The sequence below is a fragment of the Lissotriton helveticus genome, chromosome 3_1 (assembly GCF_964261635.1).
Source record: "Lissotriton helveticus chromosome 3_1, aLisHel1.1, whole genome shotgun sequence".
In the NCBI taxonomy this organism is placed as follows: Eukaryota; Metazoa; Chordata; class Amphibia; order Caudata; family Salamandridae; genus Lissotriton; species Lissotriton helveticus.
The window spans coordinates 36,268,538-36,281,194 of NC_136061.1; the positions used below are offsets into that span (position 1 = coordinate 36,268,538).

The following is a 12,657-nucleotide window of genomic DNA, read 5'->3' on the forward strand; positions in this document are numbered from 1 at the left end:
GCATATGTCAAACTAAATGTTACAAGTGGCCTAGTTCCGATAGGCAACTAGGATTCTAACATGCGTTAACGACAAAATAGCTTGATTGATACATTCAAATTTAATGCGAATTTGTACGTTTTGAATTTAAATAAAAAATATTTTTTTAGAAACTTGAAAAACTAGATCATGTATTACATTTCCATACTACGATCTAATTTATACATCAATATATTAATTAAGTGTTGAATTAGACTCATAACACTTTACAATATCAACCCTATGCATAATTTGAATGTATCAATCAAGCTATTTTGTCATTGATGCATGTTAGAGTCCTAGTTGCCTATCGGAACTAGGCCACTTGTAACATTCCATTTAGGGGTTGCCATCAATCATGACCCCCAAATTACGCACTGTTTTGGCAGGGAACAATGGTTCATCCTCAGGGGTGAGCCTAAATTCTGTTGATAAGGGGCGGGACAGTCTAGTAGCCGGAAAGAACACCACCTCTGTTTTCTCCCCATTGAACTGTAGGGTGTTTTCCCTGAGCCAACTAGCTGTCTGACGCATGCACTCCTGGAAGGTCTCCATAGATACTGTTTGTTTTCCATCCAGGGAGAACACCAATTGAATGTCATCTGCTTAGTTGACCAGGTCAGTTCCAAAAGATCTAATCATGAGGAACAGGGGGCGCAAATAGATATTAAAAAGTACAGGGCTAATCGCGGAGCCCGGTGGTACTCCATGATGAACTATTAACTAAGGAATCTGCAGCTAGATGACCAGCCTGATTTTGATCTCCCCAGATGGGTTATTCCATCACAGCGGAGACGGATATCCCGTCTGCTGAAATGTAAATCCCATAGGATGTAATGGGATTTATATTTCGGCACATGACATATGTATCACAGTTATGTCCGAGTAAACATCCGCCAAGATCTATATCAGACATTCTTCTATTTCCTCTCAGCATCCTAGGTTCCTTGGTTAACTGCGTCCAGTCGGATTATAGTCAAGGCCTTATGCTTATGTCACAAAAATGTGTATATTCCTGCAGTGCATTTGTCAAATTTGATCCATAGCATTATAATTCACATTCTTGTGATTTCAAAGTTTAAGTAACAAAAGGTGATATTAAAATATTTGACACAATTGCAACTATTAATAATCCTAACCATAAATCGAACCACAAATGTGATCAGACACATAATCCTAGTATCAGTCCATCATCAACCTAAGCCCATCTTTGAGTGAGTTCAACATTAGCCAATAAGGTGCATCCTTCAGTATCTTGCATAAGTTTTACTGATTATGTGGAGCAGGTGCAGGTCGTGTGCTTTAGGGTAGGTATATATGCAATTGGTGCCTGTCACAAGCAGTCTCAGCTCAGTCTCTGCTGAACTATGTATTTTGTATTTGTATTTGTGGTATACTTATAGAGCGCAAACCTGTCACCCAAAGGGTATCCTGGCGCTTGTGAAAGGAGAATGGCTGGACTCATGGGCTACCTTTTCAGCAGTGGGTGTGCTTGGAGATTTGAGTGTCTGAGTATGTCTTAAATGGATATTAAAGCAGCTTTGGTACAACATCCACCAACACTGTCTTTTCGTTGCTTTACAGACGGCCAAGTGCAGAAGAAACTCTGGAGCATGCATGGTTCAAGGTGAGCATGTCTGTCTGCTCCTAAGTACGTGATCTGATGAACATGCAAGCAGTAGGAGTGATGAAAACAGTGGGAGTGATGGCTATGCTGAGGCGTTCCACCAGAAGGCTTGCGCCGCTGTGTGAGCCCCTTTAATACAATAGATAAAGGCTGCAGGGCATTCAAAGGGGCTCTTGAAAAACCTCACTCGCTTTGACTCGTAAAATGGAAGTTTAGCAGTGATTTCAGCCTCCTCATCATAAGACTTCAGTACATTGAGCGCTCATTACTCCTAAGGGTATCAATAAAAACAGGCCTTCTCATAAGACATCCGTATTTAAAAAATATATATATTTTCATTTTGGAATACAGCAGATAAATAGCATGCAAATGTAAATTGGGCTTCCATGTGTTTCTGACAGATACAATACAGCAGCACATGGTTTGCCAGTGCATACATCAACATATGGGAGAATTGAGGGCCTGGTGGCCCGGGCAAGTACGGGGGGGCCTATTGACACATATCTTCCCCAGGTTCCCCACCAGGTTATCCAGGTTCACCCCCTCTGTTGTCTGCTGATGTGTTTGTGGATGCAACCAATGATACCTCGTCATCTGCTGGTGCGGTCAGTTTGTGTAGCATTTTGGTTCATAATGACAGTTCTCGTCTTGCTTGTCATCGGTCCTTACCTCTCGCATGCGCCCTTCATTCCGAAAAGTCCATTCGGCAACATCTCTAGGGTCCACAGGTGTAGGGTGGAACTCATGGGAGACAGCCATCGAATGGTCAATCTCCTTTTTGACAAGACTGATCCGAGTAGTATGTCTGTTCTGCATCTTCCTGTTCTTGGGGCATGTTAATAGGTTTAAGAGACAGTGCTTAGGGGTATATGCATGAAAGTTTTATTTTGCGATTACTAAATAGCGATTTTTAAGAAATCGCTATTTGTTAATTGCAAAATTCAATGCATCAAAACAGGCTGCAAATAGCGATAAGGGACCCCTTCTCCTTAGGGAATCATGGCGAAAATGTTTTTTAAGAGTAGACAGTTGTCCCATGGACCACTGTCTGCTCTTAAAAAATGAAAAGAAATCTTTTAATTTTTGTTTTTTAAACGCAATCCATTTTGCTTTGAGGAAAACGGGCTGCTTTAAAAAAAATGTGTGCTTTTTTTACAAGCCATCCTGGACATGGTGGTCTGATGACAACAGCAGGCCACCATCCCCGTAATTTTAGTGATTCCTAGGGGATCGCAAATTGCAACCTACGTCGTTAATATTAACTCTTGGAGTTTCATACATTTGCAATGGTGATTACCTAATTGCGATTAGGGAATCGCTATTTGCTATTGCGACTCCATTCTTTCATATGGGCTTTAAGGCCCATAGGTGAGAATGGTCTTGCATTGCCTGAATTGCGATTACCTAATTGGTAATCACAAATTAGGTAATGCATAGGTAAGGCCCGCCTGAGGCGCCCCTAACAAAAACAGGTGCACATGTCTGGGGGTTACCATGTATAATAATATACCTAGCTTGTATGATGTATCTGGTGTGTCAGAAAGCACGTCCAAATTTTGGTGGTGGTCCTCATGAGTTTAGCAAACTGCAAGAACTGCCCTAGACCTACTCCAAAACACTCTTGGTCCTCCTGAGACATGATTCTGAGATCCCTGGAGAAAGATATCAGTGCTTGTTGCACCCTCTTAGTTCCATGCCACCATAGTCATGCTCTTATTGATGTTTATGAAGAGTATTAGACAGCAGAGTGGTAGCTGGCCAGAAGTGGGTGGTCTGCGCAAAACCCATTTTCTCTTCCAGGGGATCCTCAACAAAGTCATAAGCACTGAATATTCCCGCCCATGTGCAGGGACCACGGAAATAATAAAAAATATATATGAAAAACATATATATACAGCTAGATATATATATATATATATATATATATATATATATATATATCCTATATACCTATATAGGTCCTGTGGTTCTCTGCACCGTGAAAGGAGGAGAAGCTGAATTTTATATATATATATATAATATATCATTGTTTTCATACAAATGCAGCCCCCATCTAGGAGGCTATAATAAATAAACTGCTTTTGCAAACACATAGGCCCACATGCATCAAGCATTTTTGCAGTCGCAGACGGTGCGATTCCTTAAAATCGGCCGTTTGCGAATGCAAAAGTGCTTGTTGGGATGCATCATGCCATTTTAGAAGTCGCATCTTTTTTACGATTTCTAAAATTGCATTAGCATTTAAGAAATCGCAATTGTGCGATTTCTTAAATGCTATGCATCATTATAGAAAAATATGCGTTTTTTAAAATTGGAAGTGCAAATTACCACGAAGTTCAACTTCGTGGTAAATTGCGAAATTGATTAAATATGCACAAAAATGCATTTTTTAAACTGTAAAGTTACACACACACATGTCCTTAGGACATGTGTGTATGTAACTTATGCTGAAAAGTACATTTCAGGGGTGCATGGGGGGGTCCTTTGGACCCCCCCTGCACCCATGAAATTTTCTAAGTGCCACTCGCAATTTCCATTGACTCCTATGGGCCTTTTGGCCCATAGGAATCAATGGGAATTGCGAAAAATAAGTTAAGAAATCGGTATTTCTTTGGGATTCGGTAAAAAATGCGATTTTTACCGAATCCCACAAGAATACCGAAAATATTGATGCATATCATTTTGCATTTCTTAATTTGCGATTCCTTATTTTTCGCAAATTAAGAAATGCAAAAAGACACAATGATGCATGTGGGCCATAATGTATGTATAAACCACAGGAGGGCAAGTACCACTTGAACTATTATTTTAATTAGTAAAACTCATGAAAAACTGCAAAAGAGCAGACATTGTTAACCTACAGGCTGCATTGTAAACCAATAGCATAGAAAATGAATGCACTTGCACATAAAAACTGGCACCTTGCCTTTAAGGCAACCATGACCCCCAGCTGCCCATCATGCTTCAGGGGTGAAAGTTAGGTCAGTTGTTCTTTCCGGATCCTTCAGACAGGACCTTGGATTCACAGCTCTTCCTTTTTTTACTTTTCTGTCAAAAATTGTCTAGTATGTTGTGGATTTTTTGCTTTAAATCGATGTCTTTTTACTTTATAGTGAAGGGTAAACTTTTTGGGAGATCTTGAAAAGGTTTTTTCTGTCAAAAATGCCTTACTTATTTGACCCTTGCCCTGCCTGTGGCAAACAGAAGACTAGATCAGACACGCACTCTGTGTGTATACTCTGCCTTCCTGATTCTCACTCTTCTGCCACCTGTCAACACTGCAAGAAGTTGTTGAGAAGAACCATCAAGGACAGGGAGAGAATTCGACTGTATGGCCTCTCTGAAAGAGGTAGGTCTCCAGTGAGGCAACAGAAAAAGAGAACATGATCGAAGTCGAGAGTCAAGGTCCCGATCTGTTCTCCTTCGGCGTTGGGATCGGCGGTGAAGTTACCGGCGGCGAAGCAGCAGTTGTCGTCGAAGACTGCAGTGGTGTAAACGCATCACACTTCTACAAAGTTGAAGATGATGGTCTCAACGTCTAGCAAGGTAAAGGGCCCTCCATTGTCGTCAACCAGGCGACGCTCAACTTCGAGGAGCAAATCTCCATCAACGTTGGCTAGACGTTCGACGTCGGGACAGATCATTCCGGCATCGCCATCTAGACGGCGATTGAGATCGAGGCACAAGTCTCCGTCGAGATTGGGTCAGAGATCTTCGACGTCAAGACACAAGACTCTGTCACCGATGTCGAAGCAGAAGTCTCCATCTGTCAGACCAGGTTCCTCAGGAGCAGTACCTCCGAGAAGCCCACCTTCAGGCAGCCTTCACTCTGCTCTACTCTTCATGTGGCCCCCCATCCCTCCTGGGATGGGGGGAACGCATGGGAGAGGCGGAGACCAGAGGCCTCTGGTCTCTGGCAGAGTCCAGGCTCCATATCAACCTTCTGGAGCTTCGGGCAATCCAACTTGCATTGCACTGAAGGCATTCCTTCCTTCTGTCAAGGGGAAAGTAGTGCAGGTGTTCACAGACAACACCACCACCATGTGGTACTACAACAAACAGGTCGGGGTGGGGTCGTGGACCCTATATCAGAAGACTCAGCGCCTCTGGACATGGCTGGAACACCAAGGCATTTCCCTGGTAGTTCAACACTTGGCAGGTTCGCTGAACGCCAGGGTGGACAAAGTCAGCCGCAGGTGGATGATGAATCACAAAAAACGTCTTCACTCAGACGTGGCGCAAGGATTCTTTCGACCGTGGGGAGAGCCTTGGTTAGATCTATTCGCCACCGAAGAGAAAGCACGTTGCCAGCAGTTATGCGCGTTGGAATTTCTAAGGCGGCACTCGCTGGGCGACGCTTTTCATCGCAAGTGGAGTTGTTGTCTGTTGTACTCTTTCTGCCTATACCACTTCTGCCCAAAGTGCTGAAGACGATCAGGCGCGACTGGGCCCCAGTAATTCTTTTGGCTTCAGACTGGGCTGGAAGAGTTTGGTATCCCGAACTACTCAGTATGATGATCGATCCCCCGATCCAACTGCCTCTTCGGGATGATCATCTGTCGCAACAGCAGGGGATGGTCTTCCACTCAAACCTGTCCAGTCTCCACCTCTTTGTGTGGAGATTGAGCGGCAGCAGTTGATTCCTTTCAACTTGCCTCCTGAAGTCTGTGATGTCATTCTGGCAGCCAGGTGTTCCTCCACTAAGTTGGTATATGCCAGCAGGTGGAATACATTTGTGGCATGTTGCATAGCATAGGCTGTGGATCCTCTTTCTGCCCCTCTTTCAGAAGTTCTTCTGTTCCTTCTTTCTTTGGCCAAGCAGGGCTCTGCTCTGGGCACTATCAAGGGCTATCTTTCTGCTGTTTCGGCCTTTCTCAGGCTCCCTGATCAGCCCTCTGTTTTCACGTTCCCTGTTGTAAATAGAGTCCTCAAAGGCCTTACTCATCTTTTCCCTCCTATTCCTTTCGTAATGCCACACTGTGACTTGAACCTGGTTCTTACATATTTAATGTGCGCTCCCTTTGAGCCTCTTCACAACTATCCTCTTCGCCTGCTGACTTTGAAGACTGCTTTACTGGTTGCTATTACCTCTGCCAGGAGAGTGAGTGAGCTCCAGGCTCTTTCTTGTAAACCTCTTTTTCTGTCTGTCCATACGGAGAAGGTTGTGCTCAGGACACGTCCATCCTTTCTGCCAAAGGTTGTCACTGCTTTTCACATTGGCAGACCATCACTTTGCCCACCTTCTTTACGCCTCCGCGTCCTTCCAGAGAGGAAGAGCGGCACCACTGTCTGGACACAAAAAGTGCGCTCTCATTTTACCTGAACCGCGCACAACCATTCCGGGTGGATGACCAGCTCTTTGTTGGCTACGTTGGCGCCAACAAAGGTCGGGCCGTACACAAGCAGACTATCTCTAGATGGGGGGTTTGTGTATTAAAACCTGTTATTTTCTGGCTAAAAAGGATCCTCCGTTGGGGCTGTGCGCCCGTTCCACCAGGGTGACATCTGCCACTACAGCGTTGAGATGTGGTGCCCACTTACAGGACATCTGTCAGGCAGCTACGCGGGCCTCGCTGCACACTTTTACTAAGCACTATTGCCTAGATAGCCAAGTCCGGAGAGACTGCTTCTTTGGCCGTTCGGTTCTCTAGGACTTCCTGGTGTGATTTTGGTTTGCAGACCCACCACCGGGGTTGGTATTGCTGGGGTATCTATTCTAAGGTAAGGATTCTATCACTATGTGTTTCTTTCAGATGAACAAGTTACTTACCCTCTGTAACGATACATCTGTAAGAAACATTAGTAGTAATAGATTCCATACCACCCCACCCATCCTACCCTTTCTGCAAACTGATTTTTACAGTTAAGGTCATCCCCTTCAGGGCCCTAGTTTCTATGCACCAGTGGTCAGTATCTTGCATGGCTCTGTGTTCCTGGCATCAAAAGTCTTGTACAGAACTGACGTCAGTACACGAGGGCGGCGTCTACATAGCTGCTGTGACATCATCCCGGCGACCACGAAACCAACGACGGACGCGGAACCGCACGACGCAACCTTCCGACGCGCAGGGGTACTGTTGACAAAAACTTTCTGGATCCAGCCTGATGCCTGGGGGTAATTCTAAGGTAAGGAATCTATCACTACTATTGTTTCTTACAGATATATTGTTACCGAAGGTAAGTAACTTGTTCTTCCAGAGGGGCAACTAAGCTGAACATCCCTATGCCTACTCGACAGAGCTCGTCGTCAGTAATCTTCGAGACTTGGCACCAGAGATCTGCATCTAGACCGCTGTTACCAGTGGTGCCGAGGCTACTCCAACCAGTCATGGACATTTTCCTCCTGCTGGTAACCCTTAAGACTGCGCCCGCGAGGATTCTAAAGAAATACCGTCCACCGGAGGAGGACCCGTTATTTCTCAGATTTGACTCCCCTCCGGATTCTATTATAATCGCTGCGGCTAAAAAGACACACTCAGTAGCCTCTTCTACAGTTCCACCAGATAAGAAGTTCAAAGCACAAGATTTGTGGGGAGGAAGGTCTGCGGCACATCAGCCTCTATGCTCAAGATCTCAAGTGCGGCTGCTCTTTTGGGACGCTATGACAGGTCTTTGTGGGCCTCTTTAAAGATTTTCAGAAAAACTGCCCAAGGAAGATCGTAATGACTTTGAAGAAGCCTTGCAAGAAGGCAGCTTGGTGGTGAACCAAGTAATCAGCGCCGCAGCCGATGGAGCTACTCTTTCAGCTCACGCCTATGCCCATGGGATATGCGCTAGGAGATCTTCCTGGCTTCACCCAACAGCGCTTAAACCAGAAGTGCAGTCTCGGATCCTCAATCTCCCCTTCTCACGCTCATCTTTATTCAGTGCTCACACAGATGAGGAAATGTCCCGGATGAAGACGGAGCTAGACACACTAAAGGCCGTGGGTCTAGAAAAGAAAAAAGAGTTCAGACGACGTTTCAAACCATACGATCGACGATCCTTCCAACACAGGGTTCAAACCCAAGGCCGTCGCTCCTCCAGAGGAAAAGGAAACCAGTGTCAGTCCACTACTCCGCGAAGACTTCAACCAAACAATGAGTGCCCACTTCCCCCATCGCCGTTTACCACTCCAGTGGGGGGAAGTATTGCAAATCATCCGAAAGAGTGGTGAGCTATAACGAAAGAACGCTGCACAATGGGTACTCTCTACGTTTGCGACTCCATCCTCCCTCAATCCCTCCGGTTCCATCATCGTGCAAACAGATGAAGGTACTGCAGAGCGAAGTGGCTACCCTTCTGCGAAAGTCAGCCATTGAGAAGGTGCCAAAATCACAACGAGGATGAGGGGTCTACTAAACATACTTCTAGGTGAAGAAGAAGGGTCCAAAATTAGAATACAGACCTATTCTGGATCTGAGAACACTCAACAAGTCCATCAAAAAGGAGAAGTTTCGCATGTTGGCTCTCCATCAAATATATCCACATCTCCGACAGGGAGATTGGATGTGTTTGCTGGATCTGCATGATGCCTACTTTCATGTTCCGTTCAGTCAACATCACAGGCAATATCAGAGATTTCTGGTGAGTCGGACTTCGGTTTGAAGACAACTCCCCGAGGTTTCACGAAGTGAATGGCAGTGAGGCAGCTGCACTATGTCACAGTGGCATCTTTGTGTACCCTTACCTGGACGACTGGCTGTTGAAGGGTCCCTCCCCCCCAGAGCTTGAGGAATCACTCCTGCAATGCCTAGAGCTTTCGAAAAATCAACACAGCAACTCACATAGAGAATTCATTACCTGGGTGCAGTGGTAGGTTCCGAGGTAGGAAAAGTGTTTCCTTCAGAGGAGAGACATTTATCCATCACACAGAAAGGCAGACAAATTTTGACCAGCAAAATGCCTTCAGTTTGCCAGATTGACTCCCTGCTAGGTTCGATGGCATCCTGCATTTTCCTGGCCCCCAATGCCAGGCTGATAATGCGTCATTTGTAGCAGGATCTGGAGGACAAATGGGATCAGCAAACAGCTCGCTGGGATGACAAGATACATTTCTCAAACGTAGCCAGAGCATTCATCCCATGGTGGATGAACAAGGAGAATCTGCAAGTAGGGATTCCATTTCATCAGGCACCTCCCTCACAGACGCTGATCAAGGACGCTGGGGAGCTCACATGGCGTCTCTCCAGACACAAGAACAATGGTCATCAAAAGAGCGGTTATATTACATAAACATGTTGGAGCTGAGATCTGATTATCTGGCACTCAGGGGTTTCCTCCCTTCGATTCAGGCAAACTCCATCCTAGTACAGACGGACAATACCACCACCTTGTACTACCTGAACAAACAGGAAGGAACTCAGGAAGTTCAGTCCGCTGCCGCCAAACTGGCTCTGGGCTGGCCCAGAAGGTCTTCGGCCACAGAGGCGCTGGCGGAACTGCACTGGCTCCCGCTTAGGCAGCGAGTGTCCTTTAAATCTCTCTGTCTTGTCTTCAAAGCCCTCCACGGGCTTGGGCCTAGCACCTTGCAAGCTATGTTTGCCTGGTATACCCCTACCAGAGCACTGCGCTCAGCAACTGCTTGCTTGGTGAGAGTGCCTAGATTCAAGAAGGCTAGGGCTGGGGGCAGATCGTTCGGAGTTGCTGCTGCCAAACTCTGGAATAGTCTGCCTTTGGAGATTCGTCAAATAGAGGAACTTCTCCCTTTTAGGAAACAGGTCAAAACCTGGCTGTTTCCGAAGGCTTAACCTGCTGGACACCGCTCTCTGCTACTTTTCGTGCTGCCACTTCGCGAAGCCACAAGCGCCAGGATGCCTGTAAGGTGATAGCTGCGCTATACAAATGTCTTAAATAAATAAATAAATAAATTAACTCGCTCACGGACCTTGTCGCTGGAAGCTCAAGCTCTGTGGCATTGGCTCCTAGCAAGTAACCTATTGATTACAGCGGTACACCTGCGGGGGAAGCAGAACTCACAAGCGGATCCTCACTTCAAGGACCGGCAAGACTGGGTACTCAACGACGAGGTTGTAGAAGACATTTTCCAGGTGTGAGGTCGTCCCAGCATCGAACTCTGTGTGGACGACGAAAACTCAAAATGCTAAGTCTTCGCCTCAAGGTTCTACCCGCCAGGGTCGAAGGGGAAGGCCCTTTTGATAGACTGGTCAGGGGCATTTGTGTATGCCTTTCCACCCTTTCCACTCATCCCGAAGGTGGTGACCAAACTCTCACACACAAGGATAATCCTGATTGCCCTGGACTGGCCGAGGCAATGGTGGTACCCGGACCTTCTGCACCTGTCAGAATGCCCACTCAGGAGACTGCCTTGCAAACCAGACCTGCTGCTCAAGATGAACGGGAGGATTCATCACCCCGGCCTTCCCTCATTGAACTTGGCAGCATGGCTCCTGAGGTCCTCCAGTATGGTCATTTAGGACTGCCACAAGACAACATGACCATCTAAAAAAAGAGTGCAAAACAACTGTAGCTCCACCAAGGGGCAGAAAGAAGACATTCCTGCTTCACCTAGCTAGGGCCAGCTTAAAGTTTCCATCCATTAAGGTGCACCTAGCGGCCATTACTGCATATAGGTGTTCACCTTCTCAGCCGTCCTTTTTGCAGTTGCAGGTTGTGAAGGACTTCTAACAAGGCCTAAAAAAGGTCTACTCTCCGTTCCGGCCTCCTTCACCGCCCTGGGAGCTGAACCTGGTGCTATCAAAGTTGATGGGTCCACGTTTTGAACCTATCCACAAATCAACCTTGCAACACCTCACTTGGAAGGTAGCTTTTCTGGTAGCGATCACCTCCACTAACAGAGTGAGCTAAATTCAAGCGCTCTGTTCAAAGGAACCGTACACTGTTTTCCATCTAAACAGGGTGGTTTTGAGGACTCATCCCTCCTTCCTCCCAAAGGTGGTGTCAGATTTCCATGTGAATCAGACCATTTCACTTTCAACTTTTTCCCTAATCCCTCCACTCCAGCTGAGAGGGCTTTGCACTCACTTTACCTAAAAAGAGTTTTAAAGTTCTATCTGGATAGGTCCAAGTCTATTAGAAAGTCGGATCAACTATTCATTAATTATGGGTCGATCAGAGCAGGTTTTCCAGCCTCAAAACAATCCAGCTCCAGGTGGATAGTTCCATGCATCAAGTTAGCTTATCAATTAGCGCAAAAGCCCCTTGGGTCTACTCCCAAGGCACATTCCACGAGGGAAAAGGCGGCTATGACTGCTTTCCTTAATAACGTGCCAATCTTGGAGATCTGTAAGGTGGCAACTTGGAGGTCCATCCATACATTTACAAGGCACTATTGTCTAGATTCAGACACCAGATCGGACACCCAAGTAGGCCAGGCCTCCTTGAGAAATCTGTTCAACAGCAGATTACTGCTGTTGTTATAAGTTGGGTCATTCACTCTCATTTGCACGCAGGCGGAAGTTGGGCTTGCTATTCTATTCAGTGCTTAGGACTATTGATGAGGATCCCCTGGAAGAGAAGGATAAGTTACTTACCTGTCATCCTAGTTCTCTTCCAGGGGTATCCTCATCAAAGTCATAAGCAACCCAAACGCCTCCCCAGGCAAATGAGATTGCTTCATTGTTCAACAAAATCTTTGTGCCCTGGCCTTCCGGGCTACACAAAGAACAACTGACCTAACTGTCACCCCTGAGACTTGATGTGAAGCTGGGGGTCATATCTGCCTTAAGGGCACAGTGGCAGTTTTTATGTGCAAGTGCTTTATTTTTTATGCTATTGGTTTACAGTGCAGCCTGTAGGCTAACAATGTCTGCTCTTTTGCAGTTTTTCATGCGTTTTACTCATTAAAAAAGAGTTCAAGCGCTACTTTCCCTCCTGTGGTTGATACATACATTATGTGTTTGCAAAAGCAGTTTATTATTGCATTGTTTAGCCTTCTAGGTGGGGACTGCATTGGTATGAGAAAAAATGATATATATATATTTATATATATATATATATATATATATATATATAGCTGCATATATATGTTTTTCATATATATTTTCTATTAT

The 12,657-nt window shown here is 45.6% G+C and overlaps 1 protein-coding gene across 4 annotated transcripts in view; it reads left to right on the forward strand.

The window, feature by feature from the left end:
• SPEG (striated muscle enriched protein kinase) overlaps window positions 1-12,657 on the forward strand; it is a 1,484,310-nt gene that overhangs the window by 1,226,371 nt on the left and 245,282 nt on the right. For all 4 annotated transcript variants that reach the window (XM_078679189.1, XM_078679190.1, XM_078679187.1 and 1 more), the window contains exon 28: window positions 1,603-1,645. In XM_078679189.1, the coding sequence (XP_078535315.1) occupies window positions 1,603-1,645 (43 nt within the window). The remainder of the gene's footprint in view (window positions 1-1,602; window positions 1,646-12,657) is intronic.